The sequence below is a fragment of the Erpetoichthys calabaricus genome, chromosome 7 (genome assembly GCF_900747795.2).
Source record: "Erpetoichthys calabaricus chromosome 7, fErpCal1.3, whole genome shotgun sequence".
Classification (NCBI taxonomy): domain Eukaryota; kingdom Metazoa; phylum Chordata; class Cladistia; order Polypteriformes; family Polypteridae; genus Erpetoichthys; species Erpetoichthys calabaricus.
In genome coordinates this window covers 46457576-46480276 of record NC_041400.2, presented here as the reverse complement: position 1 = coordinate 46480276, position 22701 = coordinate 46457576, and the positions used below count along the sequence as shown (strand labels likewise).

Genomic DNA, 22701 nt, shown 5'->3' with positions numbered 1-22701 from the left:
TGACAGTTTTCTTACACGGTTAAAAGAAAAATCCGCCACCTGTGAGTATGGAGCATTAAGAGACTAATTTGTTCGCGATAAAATCGTGCTAGGTATAGCAAATGAAGCAACCCGCAGATGGTTATTACGAGAGAGAGATCTCACCCTGGCCATGGCTGTGGAGACATGTCGATCAGCAGAGCTCACTGACATGAGACTTAGGTCGATGGAGTTGGATAAACCTTCCATGGATAGTGTTAATGCCACCTCAAAGCGAATTACTAGGAGGCCACTACCCATCACCGCAGCAAAGCAGGCAAGTCAGTTTTCAGGCTCAGATACAGATCGACCGACATGCAAATATTGTGGCAGTCCACATGGACGTGGGAGGGAGCACTGTCCAGCATATGGAAAAACATGCAACTTATGTCAAACAGCCAACCACTTCGCTAGAGTGTGCTTGAAAAGCAAGAGAAGACAAATGGAAGGTAAACTTCTTACCATTGAACCAGAGGTAAACCAAGCAGGCAGCTGTGCTGATAATGATGTTTATTCTACTGAACGCATTGGCACTATGGGTGCTAGAGGTAAGAAGTGGCTTGTTACACTGCAGCTTCACAAGAAACCATAGCAATGTCAATTAGATTCTGGGGCCACTTGTGATGTTATGTGCTTAAAGGACAAAATGAGATTAGCACCAAGAGCTAAACTACGTCCCAGTAATACCAAGTTAAAACTGTACTCGGGCCAAACAATGACCTCCTTAGGACTCTTTGACACAGAATGTGTCATTCGCAGTCGTAAGCATAGTTTGGAGTTTGAGATCGTTGAGGGCAGTCAGAAACCTCTTCTGTCAGGCTCAACGTGTGAAAGGCTTGGCCTAATGTGCTTTACCATTCCAGCAGAGCTATACCTCATAGACAGTGCTTCATCTGTGCCCCTCAACTGCAGTAGCTTGATTAAAATGTATGCTGATGTCTTCACAGGACCAATTGACTGCCTCCCAGGCACTATACATTTCAACCTAGACGGGTTAGTACAGCCAGTTCAATGTTCCCCACGGAATGTGCCAGTTGCTATGAAGGATGCTGTTAAAGCCCAGCTTGACAAATATGAAGCTGATGGCCATATTGCCACGGTGTCTGAACCGACTGATTGGATCAGCAACATGGTAATCGTGAAGAAGCCTGATAAATTGCGGGTGTGCATAGACCCAAAATTTCTGAATCAAGCACTGCGACGTGCTCACTATATTATGCCCACTCTGGAGGATGTACTGTACAAACTCCCTAAGGCTAGGCTGTTTACCTTAGTGGATGCCAGAGATACCTTTCTCCAGTGTAAGCTTGATGAGGAAAGTAGCTTCATGACCACATTTTGGACACCCTGGGGGCGGAAGAGGTGGCTGAAGCTTCCCTTTGGCGTTAGTGTTGCACCAGAAGTGTACCAACGTAAGCAGCATGAGTTGTTGGCAGGGCTCGAGGGTGTGGAGCCAGTCGCAGATGACATCCTTATCGTAGGTTGTGGCGATACGGATGTCGAGGCTAATAAAGACCATGACGCAAAGCTGCTTGCTTTCATGGAGCGATGCAGAAAGGTCAAGCTGAGGCTTAGCATTAAGAAGTTGCGCTTTAAAGTGCCTGAAGTTCGCTTTCATGGACACGTCTTGTCATCCAGTGGCCTAAAAGCTGATCCAGAGAAAGTGCGGGCAATAATGGAAATGCCAACTCCAACAGATGCAAAAGCTGTGCAACGATTTGTAGGGTTCATCACGTACCTGAGCAAGTTTTTACCACATCTTTCGGAAGTGTGTGAGCCCCTAAGGAAACTCTTGAGCAAGGATGTAACTTGGCACTGGCTTCCCAAACATGAAGCTGCTGTGCAAGAGATTAAGAAGCTTGTCACCACAACTCCAGTTTTGCGATACTATGATGTGTCTAAACCTGTTACCATCCAAAGTGATTCAAGCCAACATGGTCTTGGCTGTTGCCTCATGCAAGAGGGCCAGCCCATTGCTTTTGCTTCGAGAGCATTGACTTCAGCTGAGCAAAACTATGCACAGATAGAGAAGGAATACCTAAGTATTGTATTTGCTTGCCAGCGTTTCCACCACTACTTATATGGCCGAGATCAAATCATAGCAGAAACAGATCACAAACCTCTTATCTCAATTTTCAGTAAATCCCTTCTCTGTGCACCAAAACGTCTTCAGAGTATGCTGCTTGCCCTCCAGCATTACAACCTCAAGGTGGTATATAAACCAGGTCCTGAAATGTTTTTGAGTGACGCCCTTAGCAGAGCCACTACAGCAGACACAAACAGTGGTTCAGGTGAAGCATGGCACTCAGTCTGTGCGCTACAGCAGGAGCAGTTCGATCTCGAACACGTGAATCAGGCCGATTATCTCAATGTCACGGATCAGCGCCTTACTCAAATAAGACAGCACACAGAAAAAGATGAAAACCTCCAAGCGCTTAAATCCACAGTTCTAATAGGCTGGCCAAACCTGAAAGAAGACACCAACTTAGCAGTCAGAGAATACTGGCCATACAGGAAAGAGCTCAGTGTGCAAAACGGTGTGCTTTATAAAGGTCAGAGAGTGATTATCCCAAAAGCAATGCGCCCAGAAATGTTAAGACGGATACATGCAAGTCACATTGGTGGAGAAGCCTGTTACAGACAGGCACGTGACACCTTATACTGGCCCAGCATGCAGAGCGAGATTAAAGACTTTGTGAGCAAATGTACAGTCTGCAATGAATACGCTATAGAGCAGCAAAAAGAGACAATGATGTCTCATGAACTCCCTACCAGACCTTGGCAAATCATTAGCATCGATCTCTTCCAGCACAACGGTAAAGATTTTCTGCTGCTGGTTGACCACTATTCAGACTTTTGGGAGATAGAGCTCTTACCTGATTTGGCTGCAGAAACAACCATCAAACGTTGTAAGGCACAGTTTGTCCGGTATGGTCAACCTGATAGAGTAATCACCGATAATGGGCCCCAGTTTGCTTGTTTTCAATTTAGACGCTTTGCTGCAGCATGGGAATTTGAACATTGCACATCCTCCCCACGACACCCAAAGGCTAATGGCAAGGCTGAAGCAGCCGTGAAACTAGCAAAGAATCTCATCAAAAAAGCACTGCGTGACGGCACTGACGCCTGGAAGGCCATACTCCAGTGGCGTAACACACCAACTGAAACAATGGACAGTAGCCCAGCACAGCGCCTAATGTCCAGGCGCTTGAAGACTGCCCTTCCAGTTGCCAATGCATTGTTAGAGCCCAGCGTTGTGACAGGTGTTGTGGAGAAACTACGTCAGAGAAACAGATAGCAAAGCTTACATATGATCGCAGTGCAAAAGATCTCCCAGAGCTTTCAGTGGGGGAAGCAATTCGGATGAAGCCACCACCAGGTGATCATACGGGCATCTGGAAACTAGGATCCTGTGTGCAGAAGGTAGCCCCGAGATCCTACTTAGTAGGAGTAGATGGCTCACTGTATCGTCGGAATAGAGTGGACTTGAGGCCTGCAGAGTCGTCTATGCAAAATTCAGATTTAAAGTCTGGGACTTTGGCAACTTTCAGTCAATCGGAAGGAAATGGCAAGGCAGAGCAACACAAGGAGAAGGAGCAGCCATCTCCTGCAATAGTAACAACACCCCCTGTTCACGACTCCTGTGCTGATGTTAGTGATGCCACCCCCACACAACATACCACAGTCATCTCACGCTTTGGTCGGGTATCCAGGCCTCCCAACAGACTCAATTTGTGATGTACCCCCCTTACCCCTTGTTCTTGCAGTTATTTCTCAGTCATTTTTTCCTACCTGTGATGTTATTGTTGCTATTACATTGTTTGAGAAAAAAAAAAAAATGTGTATGTATGTACACATGTACATAGACATAGATGTACTGTGTTTATATTTAAGAAAATGTACTACTTCCTATAGGTCTATTATGGAAAAAAAAAAAACCAAAACAATAGTTTTACTTGGTGTCAATGGTAATTCTAGTTATACACTTGATGGCTAATTTCGTTCAGAAAGGAAAGATGTTAAGGGATGTTAGCTAGCGGGCTGGCGCGGCACATGATGATGTCATCAGGCTGAGTCAGCATCCGGCTTGCTTATGGTGTGTATCATTACAGCAGTTTTACAACACGACCAGCTTTGAACTGATTGCTCGAGTACTGTCATTATTAACATGAGAAACACTACTCTGAGCCCCTCCCGGATGACTGAGCTTCTCACCCTATCTTTAATGGAGAGCCCAGACACCCTGCGGAGGAAACTCATTTCAGCCGCTTGTATTCGCGATCTCGTTCTTTCAGTCACTACCCATAGCTCATGACCATAACTGAGCGTAGGAACATAGATCGACTGGTAAACTGAGAGCTTTGCCTTACGGCTCAGCTCCTTTTTCACCACGACAGACCGATGCAGAGCCCGCATCACTGCGAACACCGCACTGATCCGCCTGACGATCTCACACTCCATTCTTCCCTCACTCGTGAACAAAACCCCGAGATACTTGAACTCCTCCACTTGGGGCAGGATCTCGCTACCAACCCTGAGAGGGCACTCCACCCTTTTCCGGCTGAGGACCATGGTCTCGGATTTGGAGGTGCTGATTCTCATCCCAGCCGCTTCACACTCAGCTGCGAACCGATCCAGAGAGAGCTGAAGATCACGGCCTGATGAAGCAAACAGGACAACATCATCTGCAAAAAGCAGTGACCCAATCCTGAGTCCACCAAACCGGACCCCCTCAACACCCTGGCTGCGCCTAGAAATTCTGTCCATAAATGTTATGAACAGAATTAATGACAAAGGGCAGCCCTGGCAGAGTCCAACTCTCACTGGAAACGGGTTTGACTTACTGCCGGCAATGCGGACCAAGCTCTGACACCGGTTGTACAGGGACCGAACAGCCTTTATCAGGGGGTCCGGTACCCCATACTCCCGGAGCACCCCCCACAGGATTCCCCGAGGGACACGGTCGAATGCCTTTTCCAAGTCCACAAAACACATGTAGACTGGTTGGGCGAACTCCCATGCACCCTCCAGGACTCTGCTAAGGGTGTAGAGCTGGTCCACTGTTCCGCGACCAGGACGAAAACCACACTGTTCCTCCTGAATCCGAGGCTCAACTTGTATCAAATGTATCAAATTTTTGTTGTAACAGTAAAGGGGAAAAGAGATATAAAGTTTAGCTTAGCTCTGTTATAGAGTACTTAACTGGCTACCATGGCATTGGATCCTGCACAACTATTTTATTATCCACCAATAGTGTGTTTTCTTTCTTTAAATTGAGTTTAATGTGTTTGGGCAATCACAAACAATTTTGTCTGTTTTATTGTGTCTGAATTGTGCCCCATTCTGTATTGTCTTTCCCATGGCACTTTATAAGCATGTTATGCTATGCACACACAATATAAGCAAAAAGTAAAAATATTAGTTATGTTGTGTAACACAGATTAACTTTACATGAATTAATGCAGGTGAATCTTACAGTATTTTTTAACGTTTAATTCAAATATCTAAATAGACTTTCTCTATGATGTAAGGACTTTAAGTGAAACATGATCTAAATTTACAATAAACACAGGTATGCACTATATATACACTTTCTGGGAGTGTCTAACCTAAAAGGTACAGGTGCACAATTTCCTGCTGTACTTGGTCTCAGGAATATCTCTCTTAAGGGTCCAACAGTTGTCAGCAAGAATTCTGGGCTCCACTTGCCTTGGTATCACTTTTCCATTTCAGAAATGTTCTCCATGCTCGTGGCAGACCACTCAGAGATTTCAAAGAAATAAATCCAAATAATCCAAGAAACTAATTTTTAAAGACATGTTACATCTAATGGTTTTCTATGACTTCAAGAGATCATCCAGTATTTCTTGGTAGTTGTTTGCCTAGCAAGTCTGCAAGACGTTCCTGCAAATGTTCTCAAAAAATTGCCAAAAAGCATTTATAGCTTTGTTCAACTGGTCATCAAAATTCTCTACTTGAATTAATTCCATATTTAAGGTTCTGCAAAAACTCGTTCTTTGATCTTAGCATTACTAACCCTTGGAAATCCATCCATGCATTCATTATCCAATTCGCTATACCCTAATTACAGGGTCACAGTGGTCTGCTGGAGCCAATCCCAGCCAACACAGGGTGCAAGGCAGGAAACAAACCCCAGGCAGGGCGCCAGCCCACCACAGGGCACGCACACACACACCCCCACACGCCAAGCACGCACTAGAGACAATTTAGAATCGCCAATGCCCTTAACCTGCATGTCTTTGGACTGTGGGAGGAAACCGGAATACCTGGAGGAAACCCATGCAGACACGAGGAGAACATGCAAACTCCACGCAAGGAGGACTCGGGAAGCGAACCTGGGTCTTTCTTAAATTTGTGAATCTATTTACATTCATTGCCATAACAAAATTCTTCATACGTTTCAGCTTAATTTGGACAGTGTGGCCACACCCAACAGGACACAAGTTCAGCACAACACATTGTTTTATTTTGGCTGTGGGAAACGCTTTTCTCATTCCCACCTTCTCAAAACAGTTACAAGCACAGCAAGCAGCACACAGCAATGTCTTTTCTCTCTCTCTTCCATCTCCACTCCTCCTCCAGCAAGCTTTGTCCTCCACCTCCCAACTAACTCCTGGAGCAGTGGCAACAGGGTTCTTTTATCCCGCACCCGGGAGTAATTCTGGTAGCCTATTAGTGTTGTCCAGAAGTACTTCCAGATGAGGTGGAAGACTGACAGCCAACAGGGCTCCAACTCCCATGTTGCTCTGTGGCAATCCGAGGCACCACTGCAACTCAGGCAGTACCAATATATACAATAAATAAATTTGAATTGAGCTTATTGATGATGATGATGATGATGATGATGATGATGATGATGATGATGATGATGATTTGAGTTTCTAGAAGCAGAAGTGGTGCTCTTAAGAGTCAGGTGCTTGTCAAGAGGAATTGACAGAGGAGACTGTGTTCCTGGACTGAAAGGGGAAGGGCTTAGAGGCACCTTGCATAAAATGGTGCATGTTGTAGAGACAGGTTTCACCTTAGAGGATAGGGAATGAACAAAAGTTATGAGGGTGAGATTAAAGTGGGGATGACATAAACAGTACAGGAACTGACAAAAGACTAAAGTTGAAGATAAAAGAAAAAAACAGGAGGATGGAATAGAAAATATGGACCTCAGTAACTAAAACATTGTGATCCTCGAGCCATCAAAAATATCACCAACAGTAGTGATGCTGCACTGTACCAAGGCAGGAAATGAGATATGGTCACCTCGCTGTGCAATTAATACCTCACACTAAAAATTAAAATTAAGTGGTGGAAGAGCAATGGTTTGGGGATGCTTTTCTGCATCAGATCCTGTATTGACTTGTCATTAAGTGAACTATGAAGATTTGTTCTCTGCCATTAAAGGATGATTGAAAAACATTAACAATTACATTTTAGAATGGTTGAAGAAAGATATTTTTTGTCAAATAATCAAGTCAAAGTCCAGACCCAAATCTGGAGATATTGTGACAGAACACGAAGCTCAAAAACCCAACAATATCACTGACCCAGCTTTGTTAGGTGGAATGGACCTAAAATTTTAACTCTGAGAAAAACTCCACTTTCTTGTCAAACTGTCAAAATATCACTTGCAAGTATTACATTCATCCATCATTTTATTTCTAAACAAGCTTAATCCAAGTTCATAGGTTTTCAGATATTACACACATTAAAATTAGCAATGTCTTCTACCGTCCAGTCAGATTTTACATTATATACAGCGTGTTTCTAAAGAGGTGGTGCAGTGGCTAGCACAGCTGCCTGGCCGATTCCCAGAGCGTGGTTCACGTCTCAATCCAGATCAGTCCGTTACAGGACCCAGTCATGCATACACCTAAATGGGAGTTACCTTTCGAACAGCCAATTAACTTACAGTTAACAAATGTCCTTGAGGATATGGAAGGAAAACTGGAATACTCAAAAGAAAAACTACAAAGACACAGGGAGAAGGAGCAAACTACACTTCAAGACAGTGAATTTGAGATGAAAAAGAAAAAGCAACACTGACTTGAAGAGAACATGTGAACTCCACACAGGCAGTACATAGGCCTAGAACCAAATTGAGTGTACAAGTGCAGTGAGGTGACAGCGCTGTAAGATAGTTACCTGAATAAAACTTTGACAAGATGTTATACTTAACTTGCCCTTGTTGAGAAAGCTATGGCTGCTGACTTTTCTAACCAAAAGAGAATGAAAATAATTAAAGAACCTACTGTACGAGCAGTGTTTTAGGAAACATGTTGTAAAACTGTATTTTAATTTTTAGCAATTGTTTAGACCATTTAAATAATTAATGTCTTTTCCTCCTGAGTTTCTAAAACTGCAACAAACTCTTATGGAAGTCAGACTTATGGGAAGCCAGAGCCTCTCCTGGTAGCAATGCATGAAAGGAAGGATCCCAGTCTGGATGGAAAACCAAACCCTCAGAAGGAACTCCGTCATGTAGTCTCACACACCTGGCCAGTTTAAAGTTGCCATATAACCAAGCACATAAGTCTTTGAGATGTGGCAAAAAAGCCCAGGTAGATAGTGAACAAGAAACATGAGAGTTCACATTGACAATGGCCAGGCTGAGATTTGAACCCAGGACTTTACAGTATATCTTCTTAGAAAGTCATTAGTGCTGCCCTCTATAGACATTTTAAAAATGAAATAAAATGAAGTATCACTGAAATAGAATTTCCCTTCCACACGTCTATTCTCAGTTCTTTGTTTTGATCTGGTCACTTTATTTCCACTTTCTGATTTGTGGCTAAACTCCCTAATATTAATGTTAATTATGTGATTTTTAAAATGTCTTTCATCTATTCTTTACCAATAATAAATAAGAAAAGACATTTGCCTGTGTCAATAACATCAATAATGCATGATACAATCTGATTATATGTCTTGCTTGTTTCCATATAACAAACTGCACATTTAAGTTTTTTTATTTGATTGTAATTTTTGATGTTGTAATGTCTGATCATAGAGCAGCTATGCCATCTAGAAAAACATGATGCCAAGAGTGCTTAGGGCTATTTGCATATTTTTCGAAAAAAATGTGGATTTGAGGACAATCCAATGAGTGCATAGTTATACCAGAAGAAATTAAGTTCAAGACATAAGCAGGCTTATTTCTATAGAACAGATGCTGAAATTTGACTCATTTGCATTATGTATATGTCAGGCCCTACAGGTATTTTATGTCAACACACATGTGGAAGTAGCCTGAAAAGATTTCATGATCAGTAGTTTATGTTCCAGTATGGTGTGTAGTTCTGTCATCAAACATTGCTAAAGGCCACCTTGGGTGATGTGATAACTGGTGGCTAGAGTTTGAGCTGTGACCAATTAAATAAAGAAGAAAAGCAATTCAAACTGGAGAACACAACAGGGCAGCTTTGTGACTTTCACGACTGATAATCCAAGGACCATAGTTAATCAAAAATGATTAGACTGTAAATTAATCAGAGAAAGTGGAAGGGAAGTATTGGAATGTACTGTAACTAGGCAGACAGGGAAATAACACCATAACCTCAATTTTGGGTTAGTGGTAAACTCAGGGTGGCAGAACAAATTTAGTAGGTAGATTTTAAAAGGGTAGAGGTTACTTCAGAACAGACAGCTTTGTTGGACAGAGCGTCACTAGGGAGGTAAAGGAGATCTGTCAGAAACAGAAGTGAATATCTAGCAATTTATTTTTAAAAATTAAGAAAACTAAATGTTAGCTTATTAAATAGATAACATTGTGCTATTGTCAAATCTGCTTAATCCAATTTCATATTGTGGAGGGCTGAAGCCTATTCTGGCAGTATTGAGGGCAAATCAGGAACAAGCCTGTGCAATGCATTGCTCAATCACACAGACACCCACAAGTGGCCAATTTTGAACTGCCAATTAATCTACCTTATGTGGCTTGGGGATGTAGTGCGAAGACTGGAGTACCAGGATAAAAGCCAATACACACAGAGAAAACACGCAAAATTTAAACAGACAGGATGTGGGATTTGATCCCAAGGTGCTGGCAAAACCATTTCTAAATACATATGATGAAAATTACATTTTGCAAGTAGCCTCTCTAAGTCTATTATTGTTTAAAACTCATCTTACAAAATGTCAAAATTTAGGTTTCAACTTCAAAAGAATATCTTTCACTATTGCTAGAGCAATCTCTTTAAATACCATGGGAAGTTCCAAATTCCTGGAGTGAGGTAATAAAGAGAAGTTTTAAATACTTGTGGTAAAAATGAGATTTGCCAGAATTTAAAATGGTCAGTTTCTGAGAAATGTGAATGTACTTGGAGAGAACATTTAGAATGAAAGATGTTTTCATAGTAAAACTTTACATAAGCTACTCAGGACTGAAAATAGCTTATTGGATATTGAATTTTTAAATACTCCACTGCAATACGCTTACCGTATACTGCAGTCAATTTGTCACCTCTGGAATAAGGCATGAAAAGAAATGGCCAATTGCAGTACTCAATTAAAAATAGAATCAGACTTATTGAAATAGGCTAGTTCAATCTGTAAAACATAAAGTGGACGCTGTAACAATACTTGATTTTATTGTTTCTAGTAATAACAATTTTGGCTTACAACCGTGGTACTTCCAAGAATGAGCAACAGGGTTAATCTTTGTCGTTCAACTTGTCTTCAGACAAACATTAGGATTTAGATCAATTACATAAGTTCAGTTCAAACTACCTATAAAAGGAGGAGCAACACCCCTCTTTTTTGAGTCAGCATTTATTTACTGTTAACAAACTGTGCTAATGCCATGCATGCCTTTAACACTGGCTCTCTGGTTAAAATAAGAGAAGTATATGCTTAATTGACTTAGACACTTTGAAAAGTACCTCTTTTATTTATTTTTTGCTTACTTTTGTCTTTTAGTACTTGAATGGCAACTCCCTAACTGGATAGTGCAGTATAAACCCTAAGGGGTGTGAGCATCCATGTCTTACTTCCACTTATACACCTCAGTTCTAGCGATCTCTGTAGCTTTTATAGTGAGAAACAGTCCCAAAGCAGAAGAATGTCATTGCAGGATAGTAGGGATGGTATCAGCTGCAAAAATCTGACCCTCACAAAGAACTTTGCTTTTATACACAACTCCCAGTTTTACCTTATCTGAGAATATAATTATTTGCCAAGGGTTAAGTATGACATACTTGTAAATGCTTGCTGCAAATTTTATTCAGTATTGTCTCCCTTCTTGATAATGTCATAAGGTTTTGAGGAAACACTCAGGTTGATAAACAAAGAGTACCTTGCAAAGAGGTTGTTTACAGATGATACTACAGTATTCTTGTAGGTAGCTATAGATGATATACAGAAGATCCAGAGTAGTGTGTTTATTGAATCCATTATTCTGCATTCTCTGTGTCACTCCTATTGATTGAATTTAACTTTAAACCTTGTCGCTTATTTGTATTATCAGTAGAACACCTGGGCTGCACATGGGCCATCAGTAATCTAAAGAGTACATACTCTTTCTAGGGACTAAACTGACACAATAATCAGACAACTAGTTGGTAATCCAATCTTTTTTAGTGTCCTTTAACACTTTATCCCATTACAAACCTCTAGTGGCAACATTCTGCCACTTAGACCTTGTGGGTATGGTGACTAGCATACTGTTGATAGATGGATAATGTGTTCTAATAAGCTTCTGCTTATTAAAGTTTCAGAGAGGCAACTCATTACATGATGGTTAGACATGCAAGTAAGAAATTTGCTGAACTCTGTGACTATAGTACTACTAGTTCAATTAAAGAAATCTGTAGCTCTGTAGATGTTACTATTATAGTAACATCCTTTTTTTCAATTTTCATTACCTAATGATGGGTTAGGATGGTGTGATATCCTATCAGTACCCTAATAATTCATTTTAATATGCTCCAATAGATTTTTGGGGGCTCTGATATTCAATTATAGCAATCACCAGAGCTACAAATGTAAAATAAATGTATTTGTCCATAAGTTGCTTTGAAAGCTTAGTGGTCTTTAGTGCTACTTTAAATTGACTCCCTGGTTGAGGCTTTTTACAGTGGCCGCTTCATTTATTGGGTAAATATGTACATTTTTATTTTAGTAAAATAAGAAAAGCTATTCAATTGTGTGGCACGGTGGCACAGTGGGTAGTGCTGCTGCCTCGCAGTTAGGAGACCTGGGTTCACCTCCCGGGTCCTCCCTGCGTGGAGTTTGCATGTTCTCCCCGTGTCTGTGTGGGTTTCCTCTGGGTACTCCGGTTTCCTCCCACAGTCCAAAGACATGCAAGTTAGGTGCATTGGTGATTCTAAATTGTCCCTGGTGTGTGGGTGTGCATGTGCCCTGCGGTGGGCTGGCGCCCTGCCCGGGGTTTGTTTCCTGCCTTGCGCCCTGTGTTGGCTGGGATTGGCTCCAGCAGACCCCCGTGACCCTGTAGTTGGGATATAGCGGAATGGATGGATGGATATTCAATTGTGTTTAACTTTTTAAGTCCATTTTGTGCACTCTACTAAAGTTTGTTGTAAGAGGCTCCAGAAATCTCATTTATCTTTGATCTACCACTAAAGTTTTTAAAATCTCCTTTTTCATTACCTGTTTTAGTTCCAAACTGGCACAACTGTTAGAAAGTTGCCTCACTGCTCAAAAAACCAGAGTTCAGTTTTTGCGCATTCTCACACTAACTAACAGTTTTTTCTTTGGGTAGATAAGTTCCCACATTCCAAAGATATGCCAGTTAATTACCAATTCAGCATTGTCCAATATGATGGACTGCCCAACACCTGAGCCTGTTATGAACAGCAGAAGTTCATGGCAACAATGCAATAGAAAAGGCAGATGCATAAAATTAATGGAAGTATAGAGATTTTAGTTTCAGAATAGCTTCACTGAGCGGATATTTTTTTCTCTTTTTCAGTACACACAAAGAAAGAATACATACATGTTATATATATATATATGTCAAACATTATATCTGAATGTGCTATTTCACATCCTAATTAACAGACAGCTTGGCTTCATTAGAAAAGCAGCCGTACTGTTGATGCAATGTATGTAGTTCACTGCACACATATGCTCTCAGTACAGGCTAACACTTAACTTCATTTCAGCACAACTGTCTAACTGTCCACAAAGGGCTCCTCCCAAATGCATCCTGCCTTAGACTATTTAATATGATTTGGCTAACATAGAAAAATAATTATTTTTCAAATAAATCCAGGCCCTCTTCTTTATCCATCTGTATTGCTTTTTGTGTCCTTTCCGATTTTGTGCTTTCCTCCAAATGGTATTTGAGCATTCTCCCTCAAACCAATTATATGTTCCTTAGATTAATTGGTGACTCTAAAATAATCATGTATTAGTGAGTGTCCTCAGTAATAGAAAGGCAGTCTGTCCAGGTTTGGTTTCTGCTTTGTAACTTATGCAGTTGGAAATGTCTACAGCTTCTTCCAGTCTTGCACAGTACCGATATGAGCAGTATTCAGAAAAAGAAAAATTGACTTAAAATGAATGTACCAAATACTGTAGACATGCAATAATCTGAAACTCTCCCAATATTTTACCAACCTTTATTATTAGTATCCTTTTAAAGTACTGAATATCCCTGATATTAATTACAGGGTCTACTGATACATCAATTATAATTAAACATCACATAGATCATCTGCACCATACAATCTATTTAGAATGAATACGTTGGAGAAATTCACAGAATACATTATATCATTTTGTGGTATTTTTTCTCTTCTGGTTTCAGATCCATGTAAATGTTCAGGTTGGTCAGTTTCTTTTTTAAATGCTATGCCTTTATTTTAAGGTTATTCGCCGTTCCTTAATGAGTACTTGAACACTGGTTGACTCCCATGTTCACTTTGTGGTTGGCTTACTACTGAAAAACTAAATGTTACAGTATTATGAATCTTTGTTGTTATATTTGACCTTACTTTTTGGGATTGTTTCTTGTCCTTATTCTCTATCATTGCACACTTCATATATGGGGTGATTAGGCACAGAGGGCTCAGCCCAGTATAAAGAATAAGTCCTATTGGTGAAAAGCAAGCATTTTGCAAGAATTTCCATTCTTTTTAATATAGGTTTAAGCCATAGCAAACGGTAATCAAGGAAAGTGAAACTGCACCAAGCGATTGCCAATTAGACTGCTCAACTTAGTAGGCAGTAGTGGTAGTTTAGTGACTTAAATGTGGTTCAGAATCTACTGTTCAGTGATAAAAACTAAAAGTTAGAAGTATCTTATCTTTGCTCCCTGGTGCAGGATCAACTAAAATTTAATTTAATAAGATTTGTAAGCCCAAAATAACCACACCAAATAAATATTTATTTCTGTTTTCATGTCGGTGTAGACTAATAATAATAATAATAATGCTGCTTTTAATAAATATTATGCAATGAATTGTGCAGGCCATGGTATTTTCTGCAACTTTTTATGGATTGTTGAAGCTGGACAATGAAGAGGCATGAGAGTTAAAAAAGAGATGCCTTTGAACTTCAGAGCTAGCGAAAACTTTCGAGAATACCATGGAGAGCAAGGAAATCAAATTGGATCTTCGATCAAATTAAGCCTTACTTCCCACCTATAGTTCAAATGAGTAAACTAAAGCAATGTTACTTTGAACACGTTATAAGAAGATACAATTTATTAGAACAAGCAAAACAACCCAACAAAGTGAGAAGAAAAAGGAGGAACTGGTTGATCAGCTAAAGACATCAATGAACATTCTCTGAGAAGCTTGAAGATCAAAACAGAAGTCAGTCCATTTGGGACTGACTACTTATATGGTCATCAGTAGTCAAAACTGACTCAACAGCACTTAACAGTAACAATAATAATAAAAATAATGTGATGAAAACATGACTCAATGCCGTCCATGGTAAGACAAATAAGAACTGCACATACCACTGCTGTTAGCCTATACATGATTGATGCACAGACTGAAGAAGAGAAAAGCAAGCCACTGTTTATACAGTTCTGTAGATAAAGTCAATATTTCCTGTCCAATTAGGTGCTGCCAATGCTCCAACTCTTCCATTGTGTGCTAAGCATAAAATACATTTAAAATAACAAAACTGGCATCTCATTCAGGGTTGGATTCTGCAAGGCTCCAGTCCCCATGACCCTAATATAGACTGAGCAAGTTAAGAGTAATAGACGCCTGGGAACATTACATTTTATTCTTTTAATATTATTATTTTATAGTCAGTTTCACCTTAAAGATCACTCTACCATAAATGTCATTAGTAGGATCAATGACTGTTAGACTGGAAAGGAGATATGCCCTATAAACATCAATCATAATCAAAATATAAATGCAAAAATTAAAAACAGCTATCTTCAAAACATCCAAAAAGACAATGATCATAGCAAAACACACTTCAAAATGCAATGGCAAATAATGCTCGGGGGAAAAGTCAATGTGTCCATTTCCAGCAAGTCTAGTTTTGCTATACTGTATAATGGATATCCCAGCATATCTTGAATTTCATTTTATACTTGAATTACATTGCTAATTAACATAGAGAAAAGCCAAGTAAAATAACACCTTTTATTGGCTAACTAAAAAGATTACAATATGCAAGCTTTCGAGGCAACTCAGGCCCCTTCTTCAGGCATGATTACATCTTGCCCAAAGAAAGGGCCTGAGTTGCCTCGAAAGCTTGCATATTGTAATCTTTTTAGTTAGCCAATAAAAGGTGTCATTTTGCTTGGCTTTTCTCTACATTCATAAGGGCTAACACGGTACAACACCCTAGTACTATTGCTAATTAACAAAACTCTTTAAGAAAGATATTTTTACTCTCTTTGCTCATATGTAAGCAATTTGAGTGCACAGATATCTAATTTACTGCATACATTATAAAATTACTAGTTATGTTTTTGTAATTGACAGAAAAAAATTCAAAGACACTTGTTTGCAGATTTGTATAAAATTATAACTTAACATAATAACCTAACACTATATTTCACTTAAATGTGTTTTTAAGCTTTATATGCAAGCGGAATGGTAGCATGGTGGCTGTGTTTAGTGTTACTGCTTCACAACTACTAACCTTTAGGTTCAAATCAAGCTCCATTCACTGTAAAGATTCTGCATGATTTTTCCCGTCTGAAAGGGTTTTTCCTGAAAATTCTGGTTTCTTCTAAAATCATAAAAATATGAGTATAATGGTGGGAGGCAACTCTGAATTTGCCTTGAAAAAGAGGGCTTGTAGGTTTGTGATTGTGCATTGTGACAGAATATGGTACTGTTCTGATAGGTTCTAGGCCGCCACAACCCTTTCGTGAAAGAAATGTGTTTACTAAATAAAAAATGAATGGAAATCTAGAGTGCAGAAATCGCTTTAGTATGACTATGCATCACTATTTGCAGTGCAATAGCTTTCACATTTGGTCCTGCAGGCTGCATTCTAAGTAGGTCGAAGGTCGAAACGTGTCGCGTACTCTTTGCATTATTTGACAGTAAACTATACAACATATACATACATATATGTTTTCAATGCCAAAAACAAGAAATCGGCAGCAGAGACACGAAACGCAGTTTATAGCATTCCCTGCAGTTCTTGCCCAGCGGTTATACATTGGACTTCTTCTTTCGGCTGCTCCCGTTAGGGGTTGCCACAGCGGATCATCTTCTTCCATATCTTTCTGTCCTCTGCATCTTGTTCCGTTACACCCATCACCTGCATGTCCTCTCTCCCCCCATCCATAAACCTTCGCTTAGGCCTTCTCCACATAATACCCATCTCTCGCATTGTTCGAAAATTTAAACACACTAGTACGTGTTTATATTTTCGATACATAGTCTGTATATCTAGGCATTACGTTGTTTAAGAATAACGGAAAAATCGTATTCAATGTAAGGCGAATATGCTTATATGGAAATTATTATTACTCTTCGCGAAAACTGCATTAAAAAGTCTTAAAATATCGCAGCATATTTACATTTGTTTCCATTTTTATTTCTTATTTCATTATATCATTCGGAAATCACAACCGATAGTCAATCCCCTTACAGTCCAATGGTACTCAGACCCAATCGACCATTTATTATCAGAAAACATTTACAGTCAGTTACACTTTTTACAAGAGTACTATGAGGACCTCAAAAAAAAGAAGAGTATACTACTATCGGTATTACTTAAACTAATCTGCTTACTAATAGTACCAGTCTGCCCCTACAGTAAAATTCAAACTCCGACTCGGTGACGTTAAGCGACGTCATTTCAGGACCCCTGCTCTATAGGCTGACTTTAATACGCCTATCCGTTTAGTTGTTCATTACGATTTTGTGAAAATTAAATCAAACAAGTAAACAATTGAAATATGATAAATCGACCTACACTGATGTTGTTTTGTGATTTTTGTGTAACTTTACGTTAAAGTTGTGAAAATATAGATAAATATGTTTCTGGCAAAGATACCGAAAGCCCCTTAAAAGGCGCCAAAGAGAAATGTAGCTCGAAACAGTAATATACTAGGCGGCAGCAAGTTTTACTGTTTTCATGGAAACTTACCGACTTTGTCATCGGGTGTCAGGAATTACTTATAAGGAGCGATCCTTTGGAAAGTAATTTTTCTGAAAGCAATTCGGGAGACTGGAACATTTCTTATTTTTAGTCATTTTATAATCACTTAAACTATAAACAAGACAGATAAGGAAGATTTTGAAGTACCGGTGAGATGTACGTCAAGTCCATAGTCATAGACGGTTTCAAGTCTTATGCTCAGCGTACGGAGATCAACGGATTTGATCCTCTTTTTAACGCCATAACTGGACTCAATGGAAGCGGCAAGTCGAACATTCTAGATTCGATCTGTTTTTTGCTGGGGATCTCCAACTTGTCTCAGGTAAATCATCACCCTGCTTCTTCCTTTCCGGTTGTGGCGGATTTGTTAGAGAGGTAGCTTGATGCAGATGCGCTCACCTGTGAGTCATTTAATTGTGTGAAAATTTACTGACTGAATGGAGATCTCTAGCTGACATTTGAAAATATTGCAGTACTTCGTAAATCTATTAATGACAAGCCTCAAAGGTGGCATCGTTACTTGTAGTTCAGAGGGGGTTATTGGCATATTATTTAGCCTATGCTGTTCTGTGGAAAAATTAAGGTGTCTAAGCCAAGTGGCAGCAACACTACAGTTTATTTATCTTTGTGATTTTTCCATTTACACTTAAAAATTATTTTAAAAGTGGAAAAAATAGATTTTAAAATCATAGTCACTTCCCTGGTGCCTTTTTTCTAAAGGTGAGGTCATAGCTTGCATATTTAAAGTGGCTGAATGAAATGCAGTTTCATTATGCTAAACTGAAGAGAATAATTTATATATGACCAGCCCCTCCAGAATGATAACCCGGTTTCCAGTGTTCGCATTACTGAATTTCTGGTATTTAAAAGAAATTCAAAGAATTAACACCACAACATAAAACGTTAACGGTTTTCAACCTGTTTAATTCGGTTCTGGGTTAGGTTGGTTGAAGCTTATCCATTCCGTGGCATCTTGGATGCTCACGCCACTGTCATGATTAGAGAATTTGGAATGGACCGTTAACTTAAAACGCAGATCCTATGTATGTGTGAGGAAATAAGAGTACCCCTAGAAAAAATACACGTGGATGCAGGGAGAACTCCACAGTGTAACGGACCTGTTGCTGAATTCAACTTACATCCCTACCATGTATAAAACAGATGCTGAAAATCATATTCATTTATTGCTAAAAATATTTTTTCAGTAAAAAAAAAAAATGTCTGAATGTACGTGTCACTTCTGTCAGAGGTAAGTACAGTATCTGAAGTGACTAGCAATGATGCACATTCAGCTGATGCTGAGCTTTTGTTAATAAGTGGACAAGTTAGTGTTGGTTTCATTGAAATGGAAGCGAAAAGCAAAATCTAGGATTAAGTATTCAATGTGCAGGATTGTAACTGGTTTACTGAAATTTGGATTATCTTGCATTGCACTTTGCAATCTTCTGAGACTGAAGCTTCTTTAAGTTCCAATGCTTGCTTTACATGAGTGTCTGAATAATTCAGGAAATATGTTTTAAGAGTTTTTAAGCAATACTTTGGTGGGTATGTAGGAGAGTTTATATATTTTTGGAGCTTTTTTATTTGTTATAAGAAATCTTATGCAAGTTTGTTGATATTTAATACCCATTGTTTACAGGTAAGTCAACTCACCAACTACTTAACTTCTAATAAACTAATGGAACTCTAAGTTTGATTTCAGAGTGCAGGACAGATGTGAAACAGCTATGCTTCGGATAACCAATGATTTGCTTATGGTAGCATAGCTAAACCAGGATATTAATTCTATTAAACCTCAGTGCAGCATTTGACAGTCCAACATGACCCTCTACTGTCCAGAATTAGGAACATTATGGGACTCTCTGGCACTGCCCTCCAGTGGCTTAAATTCTGTCTCACTGATAGACAAGAGTTTGTTAGTCTTGGCAACCACAGATCCAGCTCAGTACCAGTTATACAAGGAATTCCTCAGAGCTCTGTCCTCTGCCTTCTGCTCTTCTCTATCTATATGCTTACACTTGGCCATATTATTCATATCTTTGGACTGGGTTACCATTTTTATGCAGACGATACTCAACTCTATTTCAATGCTAAAAGTGAAACTTCATCTGAGCTTTTCCATCTCACATCTTGTCCCAGTGAAATTAATACCTGGATGGAGCATAACTTTTTAAAATTAAATTGCAGCAAAACTGAACTTATGCAAATTGGCACTTAAGCTCAGCTTAAGAAAATGAGCTCCTTTTCAGTCACTCTTGATCACAATCTCATTAGACCTACTTATAATAGAAGGAATCTTATTGTCATTTTTGATTTCTCCCTTTCTTATTTAGACCACATGAACCACATAAAGAAACATTTTTACTTCCACCTTCAAAATATATCCCATGTTTGCTCATTCGTCTCCTTTTTTTAAACACCTGTTCTGCTTCACCTTCACTGACTCCCTGTGACTTACAGGATTGAAGATTAAATTCTATTAATAACCTACAAAGCTTTAAATGGCCTTACATTGGAGTACATCACTGACCTTCTCCCTCACTATGCTCCTGTTCACCCTCTAAGCTCCTCTGGTTATGGGACTCTTGTTGTGCCTAACACTAACCTGCACTCTATGGGTGACTGGGTCTTCAGCAGTATCGCAATCAGACTTTGGAATAACCTCCCTAAATTAATTAGATCAACTGACTCCATTCATTCTTTTAAAAAACAACTTAAAACTCCTATATTCAGGAAGGTGTTTAACTTGGCCTAACATTCCGTCCCTTCTTCCAGTTTACCTCTCGTTCCAGATGCTCAGGATAATTTTTGTGTAAATTATATCACAAATTGTTATTTGTTCAAGGTTTTCTTCTAGTATTGACTTTAGTATTTTACTCGGATTTATTGTCTTTTATTCTATGTAATGCTTTGTATATCCTGTATTTAGCCATTTTAGTTTTTTGTGCATAAAATATTTGTATCCAATGTTACATATACTCTGCTGTTCTTTCTGAGACTCTGTGAAGTGCCTTGAGTATGGGAAAGGTGCTATATAAATAAAATGTACTGTTGTTAAGTTGGAATTTGCTGTAATAGTTATTTTTTCTATGTACAATAAATTTGAAACAATATTTTAGAAATATTCAAATATATGCAGAATTATGAAAGGGCATAAATTTGAAGCCCCTATCAGTATAACTTTCAAACATTTTACACACCCACCCCTCACGGAGTTTCAGATATTTTTAAGAACAGTTAGATTGCAGGTTTCATCTCGTTTGAGAGTTCAGTTATATAGCCCAGCCTTTCAATCCCTGTAAACAGTTTCTGAAAGGACTAATGTTTGTTTATACTTGAAAATAAATAAAAATAATAGAAACAAAACATATGATTCTTATCCTATGATACTGCAAAATAAAGTAAATTGCAGATTTCTGAACTAATGCTTTGTGTTTTACATTTCCAAGAAAGTAATGTTAGCTATTGATTTAGTTGTTAAAAAATGTAATTCATTGTTTGAGGTGTATATCTCCATACTGGAGACTGGAGTTCTTTGTTTTAGACTTCTATTTGGTCAATAAAACAAAGATTTGTTTGGGGCAGTTTTGTGGAGTCCAAAAATTTTTCTAGTGTTTGTTTTGTTGCAACTGCCTGTGATTTTTTTTTTTTTTTTTTCTAGATAAAAAAGTAGATTTACTTACTGTAAAGTGATTTTATTTAAATCATTTTATTCTTAATCCAGAATTATTCAGCACATTGTTTTAAACAGTTTGAATTAAAATATTTTAATAATTTTGCACAAGAAGGTATCTTGTGAACAGGAATGGTTGGTTTTTTTTGTTTTTGTTTTTTTTTTGTTTTGTTTTGTTTTTTTTATACCACACCGATAGCTTACTAATATACATTTTCAGCATCCTGATTGCATAGTACAATGTACCACACAAGTTACATCCATTAAAACCATAGTATCCGCACCTAACAGTCCAGTGTTATTCATCCAAGACCTCAAAAGATAAGACAGAAGCAGTAGCCACAGGGTTGTTTTTTTTTTTTTTTTTTATATAAGACTATCATTAATTAAATCTTGCTAAATTCTGAAAACAAATTGCATTGTTCCTTGTAACTCTTGCATATTCTATGGTGAACTCTGAATATTATAAGGACTTATTAGAGCGTTTAAGAAATGATGATGTACGTAGAAAACAACCTGAGAAATGGGCAAACAGTTTCATCCTCCATCATGGCAACGCTCCATGTCATACATTGCTTCTGGTATGGCAATTTCTGTCAAATAAAAACATTATGGTGTGTCCTCATCTACCTTTTTTACCGGATCTGGCACCATGCGACCTCTGTCTCTTCCCCAAAGTCAAAATGACCATGAAATGTAAACGTTTTGAATCGAATCCGGACATTGAGGCATGCAACTAAAGACACTCGGGAAAGAGGACTCCCAGAACTCCTTCAGAAAGTGTCAAGAACGATGAGATAAGTGTGTTCAAAATGAGGGGGAGTATTTTGAGGGAGATTAATGGCCATGTGTCTTTTATTGTAATAATTTTTTTTTATTTAAACATTCACTTTATTTTTTGAGGGGTGGCAAGGTGGTGCAGTGGGTAGTGCTGCTACCTCACAGTTAGGAGACCTGGGTTCGCTTCCCGGGTCCTCCCTGCGTGGAGTTTGCATGTTCTCCCCGTGTCTGTGTGGGTTTCCTCCGGGTACTCTGGTTTCCTCCCACAGTCCAAAGACATGCAGGTTAGGTGCATTGGCGATTCTAAATTGTCTCTAGTGTGTACTTGTGTGTGTGTGCGCGCACCCTGCAGTGGGCTGGCGCCCTACCCAGGGTTTGTTTCCTGCCTTGCGCCCTGTGTTGGCTGGGATTGGCTCCAGCAGACCCCTGTGACCCTGTAGTTCGGATATAGCGGGTTGGATAATGGATGGATGGATGTATTTTTTGATAATAATTATGATGATCATGCCATGATCACAGAATCAGAGAATAGCATCTCTGCCTTAAAATGTTAGCTACATTGTTCCAGTGTTGCACAACTGTATTTCTGGTAAATTGGCTGTAATTATCAACAGCTGAAGCACATAGCAAAGTTTTTTAAAGAGGAGTTGAAACAATACTTTGTT

General features: G+C 39.1%; 1 protein-coding gene across 1 annotated transcript in view; it reads left to right on the top strand.

Moving 5' to 3' along the window:
* The first annotated feature begins 17512 nt into the window (after window positions 1-17512).
* The window catches only part of smc2 (structural maintenance of chromosomes 2), a 44161-nt gene continuing 38972 nt past the window's right edge, over window positions 17513-22701 (top strand). The window contains exon 1 of the mRNA XM_028804788.2: window positions 17513-17905. Coding sequence (XP_028660621.1) covers window positions 17738-17905 — 168 coding nt within the window. The 5' untranslated portion in view covers window positions 17513-17737. The remainder of the gene's footprint in view (window positions 17906-22701) is intronic.